The 12860-nt window shown below is 36.1% G+C and overlaps 1 protein-coding gene across 8 annotated transcripts in view; it reads right to left on the bottom strand.

Moving 5' to 3' along the window:
- Window positions 1–12860, bottom strand: part of ATRX (ATRX chromatin remodeler) — a 188983-nt gene that overhangs the window by 135433 nt on the left and 40690 nt on the right. For 5 of the 8 annotated variants that reach the window (XM_040999433.1, XM_040999434.1, XM_040999436.1 and 2 more), the window contains exons 3-6: window positions 10290–10345; window positions 9385–9437; window positions 8230–8339; window positions 5239–5352 (exon numbers count right to left, since the gene is read on the bottom strand). In XM_040999433.1, the coding sequence (XP_040855367.1) occupies window positions 5239–5352; window positions 8230–8339; window positions 9385–9437; window positions 10290–10345 (333 nt within the window). The remainder of the gene's footprint in view (window positions 1–5238; window positions 5353–8229; window positions 8340–9384; window positions 9438–10289; window positions 10346–12860) is intronic. The other 3 variants (XM_040999438.1, XM_040999439.1, XM_040999441.1) reach the window with 1 other exon arrangement.

The following is a 12860-nucleotide window of genomic DNA, read 5'->3' as shown; positions in this document are numbered from 1 at the left end:
GTCTTAAAGAATGGGGTGAGAATTCACAGATATGGAACACAGTCTTCTGTAACCCTAAAGCGTGACATAAGGTTTTTTTTTCTTAAAGTGTAATGGTCTGCACAAAATAGTATGTGAAAACCTTGGGGTTAAGTAATATTCAATTTCGTTCCTAAAATTCACTTCAGCACTATGATCTCCACTAGGCTACCTTCTATGTCTACTCCACTCTCTACTCCAATACCAACACTGTCTACCATTTATAATTAAGAAATTACAGGTGTATCTGTCCTGACAGAAGAACATCACTAAGGATGGATTGAAACATACAGCTCCATTCCAAACTACCTACAGAAAAACATACTGAACACACCTACTCAGGAAAAAATAGCAGAAACTTTTCCTGCTTCACTACTCTTCTCAGTTCTCCTAAGCCAGTGCTTCACGGTCTAAGGTCAACATTAGAATCAACTGAAGAACCTTTTAAAACCACACAGAGTGGGGTCAATATCCTGGTACAGCAGGCTAGACCAGCTGATTGCAATGTCAATATCCCACATGGTATGCAAGGGTTTGAGTCCCAACTGCTTGACTTCCAAATTCAGCTACTCATTAATATACCTAGGAAAATGAGGCAGCAAATGATAGCCCAAGTGTTGGGCCTCTGCAACCCACATGGGAGACTGCATTGGAGCTGCTGACTCATGGCTTCATCTGGCCAGCCACACCGATTGTGCCACTTAGGAAGTAAACCAAAGGAGAGACAATTTCTCCTGTGTACTTTCTCTTACTCTCCCTGTGAATGTACACATGTGTGCATATTTTTTAGAATCCTTTTTAAAAAAACAGCCACAGAGGTACAAAGTATTAGACATTTATGTTTTCAAGATTTATTTACTGGGCCCGGCGGCATGGCCTAGCAGATAAAGTCCTTGCCTTGAACGTGCCAGGATCCGATATGGGTGCTGGTTCTAATCCCGGCAGTTCCACTTCCCACCCAGCTCCCTGCCTGTGGCCTGGGAAAGCAGTCGAGGATGGCCCAAAGCTTTGGGACCCTGCACCCGTGTGGGAGACCCAGAGGAGGTTCCTGGTTCCCGGCTTTGGACAGGCGCAGGACCAGTCATTGCGCTCACTTGGGGAGTGAATCATCGGACGGAAGATCTTCCTCTCTGTACATCTGACTTTGTAATAAAAATAAAATAAATCTTTAAAAAAAAAAGATTTATTGGGCCCGGCGCGGTGGCACAAGTGGTTAAAGGTCCTCGCCTTGCACGCCCGGGATCCCATATGGGCACCAGTTCTAATCCCGGCAGCCCCGCTTCCCTTCCAGCTCCCTGCCTGTGGCCTGGGAAAGCAGTTGAGGACGGCCCAAAGCTTTGGGACCCTGCGCCCGCGTGGGAGACCCAGAAGAGGCTCCTGGCTTCGGACTGGCATAGTATCGGCCCGTTGCGCTCACTTGGGGAGTGAATCATTGGACCGAAGATCTTCCTCTCTGTCTCTCCTCTCTGTATATCCGCCTTTCCAATGAAAAAATAAAAATAAATCTTACAAAAAAAAAAGATTTATTTACTTATTACCTGAAAAAGCACAGTTACAGAGAGGGGGAAAGACAGCAAAAGAAATATTTTCCATCTGCTGGTTCACTTCCAAAATGGTCACAATGGTGAGGGTTGGGCCAGCCCAATGCTAAGGGCCAGGAACTCCATCCAGGTCTCCCACATAGGTGGCAGAAGCCAAAGCATTTGAGCCACCTCCTGCTGCATTCCAAGCAAGTGGGACAGGAAGCAAAATACCTAAAATTTGAAAGGGTGCTGATACAGGGTGCCAACATTGATGGTGGCAGGTTAACCTCATGTGCCACAACATTAGCCCCTCCTTGATTTTTTTTTAAAGTTTTGCAAATCATTGTGATGTGCAACTAATACCTAGATCCAAATAAGATGACAGATTAAGATTTAATATAAGCTGGTAAAAATGCCTACACTCACCAATGGAAGAAACAACAAAAGATTCCTTTCTCTCCTGTCTCTATTACTAAATAAAAGCCAAAAATAATACACATATGTAAATTCCTTTTTAATTATCTATTTTGTGTTTTGTATTTTCCACCGAAAGCGACATGGACCCAAAGCGACATGGACCCAAATATTATTGCAAATATTTTATCTGTAGTAGCTAAAAATCTTTGACATTTAAGGACATTATCATACAATTTCAGAAAATAACGGGGAACTTGAAGCTTTACTATATATTGCTAATATTTTACCTCAAAACACACTGCTCTGTTTTCATTTGATACTGGGTGTTCATATATAACTTACACTTACAGAAATACACAATGTACTTCATTTCAAAAAACACCACTCACGTTATAAAAGCTAGTGTTTGAATGTGTATCCAGTGTTAATATTTATCAAGTATCTTGGATGCAATTATGTACACATATCACTACAAAAATTTTAAAACCCAGGAGATCCTTTAAAGAATTTCTCCCATATAAGAAAAATGAATTTATATAAAGATATTCATTGTAGCACTGAAGAGAAAATTAAAAAAAAGAAATAACACTGGATGGGGCTGGTGCTATGCCTCAACAGGCAAATCCTGCAATGTCAAGAGCCAGCATCCCAAATAGGCACCAATTTGAGTCCCAGATGCTCCGCATACAATCAGCTTTCTGCTTATGGCCTTGGCAGTGGAGAATGGCCCAAGTAATTGGGCCCCTGCACCCTGGTGGTGGACTCAACACATAAGGTGGTAGCTTCTGGCATAGAATTGGCTCTGCCCCAGCCATTGCAGCCACTTGGGGAATAAGCCAGTAGATGGCTTCTCTATCACTTCTCTCTGCAAATCTTTCAAATGAAAATAAATCTTCAAAATGAATAAAAATTAAAAACTGTAAACAGCTTTGTATCTGTGGACTAGATAAGCAGTGGTTTATTCATACTTTACGGAAATCCTAAATAACAATGGAAAACAAAAAAGTAGATGTACATTTACTGAAATAAATTTTTTTCAAAAATAGTGTTGAATGATAAATATTCCTAAAGGATATATGCAGCATATTATTGTATATTTTTAATGAAAATGTTTTATGAATATATATATATAAACACAGAAAACCATGCATATGCATGCACATGCATAAAACTCTAAGAGCATCATTACCTGGTGGGGTGGAAAGAAGGGGAAATGGATGAAAGTAGGACTAAACCAATATTTTATTTAAGTGAGATCTGAAGCAAATATTGTAAAATGTTGAAATGTTACTTTATGCACTAGTTTCTCTGCAAGTATGCTTTAAATTATTTTCAGATATCTTAAAGACTAACAGTGTAAATGGTAAAGAGGCATTTTTCATTTCTGAGTTCAATTTGTTTTAATGCTTTTCTAGAGAACAAAATTACTGTCCGACAAAGAAAAGTATATTTTCTAATTATCGATATAGGAAAAGTATGTCAAAATAGACTGACATTTAAAATATTTAAAATAAATTGTCACTTACATATAAGATTATATATCAACTTTTTAAAATTAGGCATTACTTTCATAGCAAATTTTCTAAAATGTCTGAAGATTAATAACAAGAGTATCTCAGATCACTGGTTTATTCATTTGTATGTATATTAGTAAACCTAGAGTAAGTTTCTCCTGTGATTCCTAACAGCTTAAAAATATTATAAATCACCTAAGGCAAATATAAAAAATGTAAGTGCTACTATATGGCTATAAGCACACATATATATTCCCTCCTTAAGCTTTATGATAGGAACATCTTCTGCGTAACACTTAATAAAATGTTCCAGACACTTAGGAACTGTGATTAAATATCAGCAGCAAGTCAAAGTGGCTCTAGAAACATCCTCCCCCACAATATGACTTAATTCTGCCTTCAGCCTCTATATTTTGGATACTGACCTCTACAGAGTCCCTATTTAAAAGGCATTACTTACACACTGATCTTGACACAATGCATCAGATGTAACTTTCTGTCATAAATCACGTCACAGAGGATCCACAATCAGATTGAAAAAAACTTTGCTAATTCTTGCCATCATTTTCTACTGGCTAATTTGATTAAGTTTAATAACAATAAATAAATAAAACTTAATTCTGGTGAAGCCTGTCACTATCAGGTCCATTTCCCTACTATGAAGGAAGCTCAAAAAAAAAAAAATCTTCGTTATGATCAAAGGGAATAACTGAAATGCTCCTTGTGGACAACAGTAAACATTCTGTTGATTCTCACTGCCTACATCACAAGTTACTTATCTAAGAACTGACTTATGCAATATTTTGTAACCATAGGCCTTTTTTACTAGCTTCACCAAAATAATCTTTCAACACAAAGATATATACACAAAATGTCATCAAGATGAAATTTACAGTTGTAGAACATGATCAATATAAAACAGGCTTTTTTTTATTATACTTCTTTTAGAAATTTAGTATCATGTTCTGCCTTTTGGAGATTCATTCTTTTTATAAGTACAGATTCTGGTTTGCTAATCTGCCCCCAAAAATAATCTGTAGGCACCATTTAAAAGCTAGCTAAAAACAAGTGTGACATATGCCCACTGTCATAAACTTCTAAATAAATCCTCGAGATGTGAACTTCCCATAGACATTTAGCTGACATGATTATGCACTGAAGTGTGAGTGGACAGAGAGAGAGGTGACTCAGGCAAATGGAGGGAGCTCCCTTTCTATTTCCCGCTGCACTGCTATCCCCTGATGGGTGGATATGAAACTTTGGTGTGTGTAAGAGCAATTTGGGGCCTATTCTTGACCTCATCCCCAGAAATTCTAATTTCTAAGAAGTAAAGGCCAAGAAAATAGCATTTCTATTAAGTACCCCAGGTAATATTAATGCAAATGTTTGTCACTTTATGTAACAATGCTCTAAATACGCATAAAGTTATCTTGAGGCCATAAATAAGATTTTGCACAAATCTAAGATTCTTGCCAGTTGAGGGAGAATGCATGGTATTGGCACATAGGCATCATAATTCTAACATGTGAAAGAAGGAAATGCTATGTTTCTTGAGATAACAGCCACTGAAGGCAAAGGTGTTTTGGTAAATAATGCTTAACCTTTCCTGCTTCAGAGCTCAGAGAGAAACAGAAGTTACTTTTAAGTAGTGCTTTTAATAAACAATGGGTAGAAAAGTGGAGGTATTTTTAGTAAGCACATCAGATTTTCTAATATGGTGATAAACAGCAATTTAAACGCCATGTTTCATTTTCACTTGTATTTACCTCCGCGTTTTTTGAGATTTTCAGTTTTCATTTTACTTCTGCTTCTAAATTCAGGCCCTTTAAAATCATCTTTGTCTTCATTCAGCACTGGCTCTGGTTGTACAATCACTGTACCTAGAATGATTTCATTTAAAAAACCATTACACATATTAAATGTGCAAATGAAGTACAAGACTTCAGATAAAGCCAACATTGTTTGCACATAATTCTCTCTTTCAAGCTTTCAATATAAGGATCTCACATGTGTAAATAAAACAAAATAGTAAAAGGGCCACTTGTCAACAAATCACTTCTTAGAATACAGTTCATAAAAACAGGAGGAAAAAATATTATGAACTGATTTTAACAGGAATGTATAAATCAAATAGAAAGCCTCAGCGCAGTTCTGGATTCTGATATCTATCAGAAAAGCTGTTAGGAATATGAACATCATGCTAATTCCACAAAGAGCTTATAAAATAAATGGACTAGAGAAAAAAAATATTTCAAAAGACATCTTATTCTTCTCATAATCCAAATCATAAACTCAGAAAGAAACTTTAATGGTTGTTTTATACTGCAAGGAGAGGGGAGAAGACAAAAATTCACTCTGTTACTGCTATAGCTATCACGCAGCATTTCCAAACTAGTATTTCAAAGCTTCAGCACTTTGTAAAGTTCCTTAAGAGTCTTATACTACATATAATTTTAAAACACTTAAGTTGAAGTACTCTATCAATAAATCATAGAATGAAAGGTTTTATTGCTATCTATGGAAATAGAACATCCTTTCTTAATTATGAACATGTGAACTAAGGACAAAGATTGAGCAAATAAAACGCAATAAAAAGGGTCAGGGTCTCCACATTTACCTACACTATTGGCTTAGTAAATGAATATTATTGGTAACAACTAAGTAAAATCAGGTACTTGTCAGGGGTTCTCTCTGAAATATGTGTCTGTTTTCAAACAAGTTATAGTATCAATTTAGTAACTGAATTTTTTTATCTCTGGGGGAAAAAAAAGAGAGGAAAAGAGGACACAGAGGATTGAGATTTTTAGAGACTGTGGTAAATTTAATCCCCACTATAAAATGTGTTCGGCACAATTATTTCACATATATAATCTCAAATGAACTCCATAACATCACACAAGCCAGAAGTTTTAATTCTTCTGTAAATGGAAGCAAAGCAGCAGAGTGGAAAGCACACTCACTAGCTTTGGATTCAGGCAAACCTTAGGAGACAGCTTAATTTAAAGTTGAAAAAATTCCTCCAGCTCTGAATTTGTTAATCTCTACAAACAGAAGCAATAATTACCTTACAGCATTGTTTTGAAGGTTAAATTCTGTAAGCTTATTATCTATATATACTCGACCAAGTATTGCAATAATACTTGTAGTAAGAGCCATTGAAATTTCATCTTATGAAATGGGTCCCATTTAATTTCGACATGAGAATATACCTTAACTCAGATTAATGGCATCATACTTAACCTCACATTCTTCCACAGCACCAAAAAAACAAAGGTTTCAATTTTCTAGTTCTTTTAAGTACTCCCAAGTAATGATCTCTGAGAATGTAAAAATCTAATGTGAATTATTGCAAATGGGACTCAGGTTCCCATGCCCTTGGTCATGAAAACCATTACCAAAAAGTACTGTACATGACTTACAAAGCCAACTTAAATGGTAGCACCAGCAATTTTTTTCTCTCTTCTTTCAATCAATCCCTTTCACATGTTTTCCCATTTCATTTTTTAAGCTCTAATTTGCACTAGTTAGGAAAAGCATCATCACTCTACATCCCCAAACATGTTAAACTTCCACAATTTAAAACTGGCACCAAAACAGATAAAAGATTTAATGAATACTGTTGAACAATGAGCATGAGAATAATCTGAAAAATCAGCAAATACACCAGAATGTATCATTTTACAAAGAAAAATATCCAAAATTTTGATTCTTTGAAACACTAAAAATAAACTCCCCTGTTGCCTTCATAACACTCAATAACTTCATTTTCGTACTCGAACCACCAACAGTTCAAAATCTTCATTTGGTTTTTACGCCTAAGCTAATTAATAAGTCACACAATTAGGAGTTTTGAAAGGCATGTGGCAAACTTTTTCAAAGAGATAATTAAATCATGAAAAAGTGCTGTTTGAGAATGCACTTTGACTTTTACACTTAGAGAATCTAAGAATGCAGTAAAATTTAAACTATAGAGACTTTTTAAAAAATTATTAATGGGAGACATAGTAATGCAGGTTAAGTAGCCTTTTTGGGTAACCGACATCCCATATTGGAGTGCAGTTTGACTGCAATTCTGATTGCTCAGTTTCTGATCCAGCTTCCTGTTCATGCATCCAAGGAGGCAGCAGATGATGGTTCAAGTGCTTCGGTACTTCCCACCCATGTGGGAGACCCAGCTGGAGTTCCATATTCCTGCTTTAGCCTTGACAGCCATAGCTGTGTGGGAATTTGTAGAGTGAACCACCCCCCGTTTTTTTCTCTCTGTGTCTACCTTTCAAGCAAATGATAATAAACACTGAAAAGTTTTCTGGAATGGCTATTATGCTTTTGTAGAAAGAAAGTACATTAACATTTATTTACTCAAAATCTAATATATTAAATCTATTTCCACAGCCAAGTATACTTTGCAAACTAAATCCCAAAATGCAATGTCAAGAAAATAGATTTTATTTTTCCAAAGGTGAAGTTGTGAAGCTGAATAACATGTTGCTATCATTAAAAATGTAACATATTTGAAAAAGTGTACAAATGGAATTTTAAAAATATTTTGGTGCAAAAAAAAAATTGAATCTCATGGACTTTTTTCATCAGGTATATTTACCATGAACTTTTAAAGACCCACACGAATACTTCACACCACCATCAGTATAATTCCAACTTTGGTTCTTAATACACAGTAAATGAAAATAAGGTCCAATTATGATATTTTAAAATACATTTTAAGTTCAACTTCATATAAAAAAACCAATACACATTACCTTTGGGCAAACTTTGCATAGTAATATCATTTTCTGAATTTTCATTAGAAGCATCTTCATTTACAGTTTCATCATCAGATTCTACATACTTTGTTACAATTGAAGGTTTCCTATGAAAGAATTAAGTCCACAAAATTATGGACATTTCTGAAATTGGAACGCAAAGGGCATAACATGTTTACACTGAGCAGTGACTATTAAAAAGGGATGAACATTAGAATCACCTGGAGAAGTAAACCTCTCTTTAACGTTTATATTTAAGATAATGATTCAGTTGGCCTGGAGTAGGATCAGAGCAAGCACATTCTGAAAAAACTACCTAGGGATCTTCAAGGGTGTCCTATTTAAGATCTGCTACTTTAGAAAAGTATTGAGAGCATGCTCAATTTGTTTAAAGGACATTCCCACTGATTAAAAACAACAGAAATCCAATAGACTATGCTACAAACTTCAAATAACAACGGGTTTCCTCCACATATATGTTAGGAATTATAATACACCTGGAAATAATTTTAGTCCTCATGTACAGTTTGACAATTGAGCACAAAAAGCATTGTTTATCATTCTTTATCTCCTTATAGCTTACTCACAATTGTAACGAATATCTGCTCTATCAACTAGAAAGTTTCTTACAGCCCTATAAGCCTTTCTGCTGTCTGAGGCAATAGTCACCAATTCTCACTTTTCGTTTCTTTTAGGCATGTATATCAGCCAAGGAAATTTGTTACATAATCTATACATATTTCAATAAGAACTAGCAAAGAATAACTTCAAAGGCACCAAAAACAAATGATATGGAGTTGTTTATGCTAACTGCCATCATTTGATCAGTATACTCTATATGAACTTATGATTACATGGAAATAAAAATGTGTAAAACCTTATGGAATTCACAAAAATTTTTCAAATTAACTATTTAATACAAAACAAATCCTTCTCCAAGATGTTCTTTCAAATTCAAAGTTGAAATAATTAAAACCAAATCAGATACAGAAAGATTTACAACAGCATAGTGCTTACTTTAAAGTATGTGCCCTGGAACAATTTAGTTAGAACAGTGGTACATGAAGTAAATTCAAACAACTGATGTATCCTTTTACGAAATACAAAATAAATCCAGAAAAGACAATTTTTTTCTCTTCAACATCAACCAACCTCTTTGATCTTGACAATCCTGAAGATCTGGATTTTTCTGAAGAGCTAGGTCCCTAAATGTGAGAAATAAATATAAAGGTGAGCAAACTCTCAGTGTTACAGCCTTACAGTTCTTAATTTCTATTTTAGTAACTATTCTGCTATTGCAAAATCTTTTATATAATATTTATATGCCTTAAATATTTTTTTCTAAAAAGAACTATCAAATACGGTTGAGTTTCTTTAAGATCACATTTACATTTTCACATATTTGCTGTTTGCCTGCTAAGAGAAGAGATGATACACTACTATAGCATGAATGTGGACCCAGTCAACAAAGCAAACCAATAAAAGTAATTCAATATAGAGGTAAAGAATTTTAAGGATCTAAAAATATGTCAATCTTCTCACACAGTAACTTCTACAGCTTGCTTTCAGAAACCAAATTTACTTCATTCTGACAATACAATCAATAAATCGACATTGGGTTCAATTTTTTTATACTAGGTGAAAGAACCCCAAAATTACAGCATACACTTATGTATCAGGCATAGGATCCAAGTATGAAATATTGTTATGCTTCAGAGACTCTGAACAGATCACGTTGAGAGATTTCAGAAACATGGAATCAAGCCCATATCATCTTCCTCACACAACGCTATACAATACAGCACTAATTAAATACCTCTCTGTTAGCATGTCTTTTTAGTCATCCAATTTTAGGTAAACTGAAATAAACCATAGCAATAGTGAAACAATGAATACCTTCTTAAACTGAAGACCAGCAAACAGAAGTAACATAACAGAACCTGGTTATATAAGAAACCATAAACGTGCACATATTAACTATAAGCAATTTACAAAATATACTACAGTTGGTTGCTAGTAATTAATAAATATCTTTAAACTGCTTCAAGCTGTCTTACCTCTTCCCGGCTCTTTTCCATCATATCAGAATTATTTCCAGAACCACTGGTTTTATCTAAAAAGGAAATACAGGAGCATTATGTGTTTCTTTCATACATTATCAAACAAAAGGCCAATACCCACACGCCCAGAACCCACTTTCAGGCTATCAGTGATGGCACTATGGGTAATACATTATTCACAATAAAATATGACTAAGCAACAGTCTAATATTAGTCTTATTTGACACACCGAACACTTTTATAAAGCACAAAATTTCGCAAAGGTATTTTTCTAACAGTATTTTGTATTGCAATTTTTGAAGACATTTCACAAAAAAAATTAAATTCTAGCTTATATAAAAATTTAAAGCTACTAAATTCTATTTCATCTCATCATAAAACACTGGGAAATTAGAAAAAATGAAACCTAAAGCAAGCAAAAGGAAGCAAATCATGGTATCACACAGTCTTATTTATATGTGGAAGCTAAAAAACAGCAGTCCAGAGAATTCAAATGAATAGTGTACTAACCTTAAGCTGATGGGGAAAGGTTGATTATGAGGTATTTATACTTAGTAAGTGTAAAGAGTTCTTGGGTCCCACTGCACAGCAGGGTAACTATAAATAACTCTAGTGTAGTACAGGTTTTCCTCTTTTAAAAAATATGAGAAGATGGGATGTTGGATGATAGGGTTAATTGTCAAGGTACCTGTACTCTTGGAAGCCTGGAATCTCTAAAGAGATACCTGCACCCTGTTATGAGAAAAGGCTCCTGCTTCCTGAAACACCAGGAGGCAGACAAGAGATAGGGAGAATCTTTGGAGTTTTGAGATTTACGGGAAAGACAGCTAGCTACCTTCGAGGTATGCTGTTTCACTACTGTCTGCATTGAAGCGATAGGATCAGGATCACAAGCCTATGCACTGTAAATTTCTATTGCCTGCTTTGTGTCACAATAAGCCCCAATCTATATTTGCCCACTGTCAGGTAGCTTTTGATTTTCCCATAGACACTGGCTATAGAAACCAGAGGAAGTAGCTTCCTGCTCATGGCAAGAGGTTGCCCCTGCACTGGAAAGCAGTATCATTTCACTCGCCATGGATGCAAAATTAAAATCATTGTACTCGCCTTGGAGTCTCACTGCACTGAGCCCCAACAACTAGCACCAAACACAAAAGATAGTGAAACCGAAAGGAAATTGGAATGCTCAAGGTAAGCAAACTTTAAACATCTCATTTAAGGAGAGAAATTCTAGTTTAAAGGCAGTGAAGCCGAAAGGAAATAGAAATGCTCAAGGTAAGCAAACTTTCAGCATTTGCTTAAAGATGTAAAACTAGCCCAGTCCGTATGGGAACAGAATGCACAACTTTTCCAGGGTTTGCCACATGGAACTGGAGTTCAGGCAAAAAACAGTCAACATGATGCTTTGTTTTCTTTAATTAGTATGCATTGTTATTGCCATAAATCTATTGGTAAAGGTATCTTAAGTTATAAGGAATGGGAAAAGGTATTAAGAGCTCTCAGAAGAGCATAGCAACAAAGAGAAAAAACTCCTGTGAAAGTATGAACTTCAGGGCCGACCTTGAAGGTGCCAGGATCCCATATAGGCACTGGTTCTAATTCCAGTAGCCCCACTTCCCATCCAGCTCCCTGTTTGTGGCTTGGGAAAGCAGTCAAGAAAGGCCCAAAGCATTAGGACCCTGCACCTGCACGGGAGACCCAGAGGAATCTCCAGCTGTTGTGGCCACTTCGGGAGTGAATCATCAGATGGAAGATCTTCCTGTCTCTCCTCCTACCAGCCTTACCAATTAAATAAAATAAATCTTTTTTTTTTAAAGTATGGACTTTATGGACACTCATTTCATCAGCCTTACAACCAGTGCAGTCAGACTCAGAGGCTTCCCAAGAGGTATTGTCAGAAATGGAGCATTCTCTAAAAAAGGAAAAGTTTTGCATGCTTTCAAGAGTTCTAGGGCAAACTGAAGCCTAACAATAATGGAATATGAGCAAAGAAGCAGTAAAAGGTGAATGTTTGCAATTTTGTAAATGTTCAATGCATGTCTCTTAGGAATATTTTATATTGCTGAGGAAGCTGGAATACAGATCTTCAGTTTAATGGATGGATTTCATGGTAATGAGAATTTGTGCCTCTCAAGGTTTTAATTCAGACTAGAATTATCATGGTGACTTTTCATCTGATAATTTCTAGTGGACAATGCCATCACTAAGTTTGGTTGTTTAAAACTCCTTAAGAAATCTTAGATTTGTCTGGCATGATTTTACTTGCATCCTACATCATTTTGGAAGCCCCAGTGACCATCCTGGTCACTGAAGCTGGCTTGGTGTCCACTGCTCCGCCTGAGCCTCTGAGGAAGCTCAGCTTGGACACTTGGTCTGACCATGAAACCTGCACTTCTCCTCATGGTTGGGGTTCTGAGTACGGCAGTTCGACTGGATGGGGGGATCCCCAAGGAAACCTCGTCTGAAGTGATCGCAGACCTGATTTTTGTGTGTGCTTGCCAAAACAGGGTCCAGCCCAATCTGTCACCTCGATCAGGTTATGCACATGCTGGTGGTTGCAACTGCTTG

This window comes from Ochotona curzoniae, unplaced genomic scaffold (genome assembly GCF_017591425.1).
Source record: "Ochotona curzoniae isolate NIBS_2020 unplaced genomic scaffold, NIBS_Ocur_1.0 scaffold_1852, whole genome shotgun sequence".
Classification (NCBI taxonomy): domain Eukaryota; kingdom Metazoa; phylum Chordata; class Mammalia; order Lagomorpha; family Ochotonidae; genus Ochotona; species Ochotona curzoniae.
The sequence above is the reverse complement of the archived record's forward strand: the minus strand, read 5'-3'. Positions and strand labels throughout refer to the sequence as shown.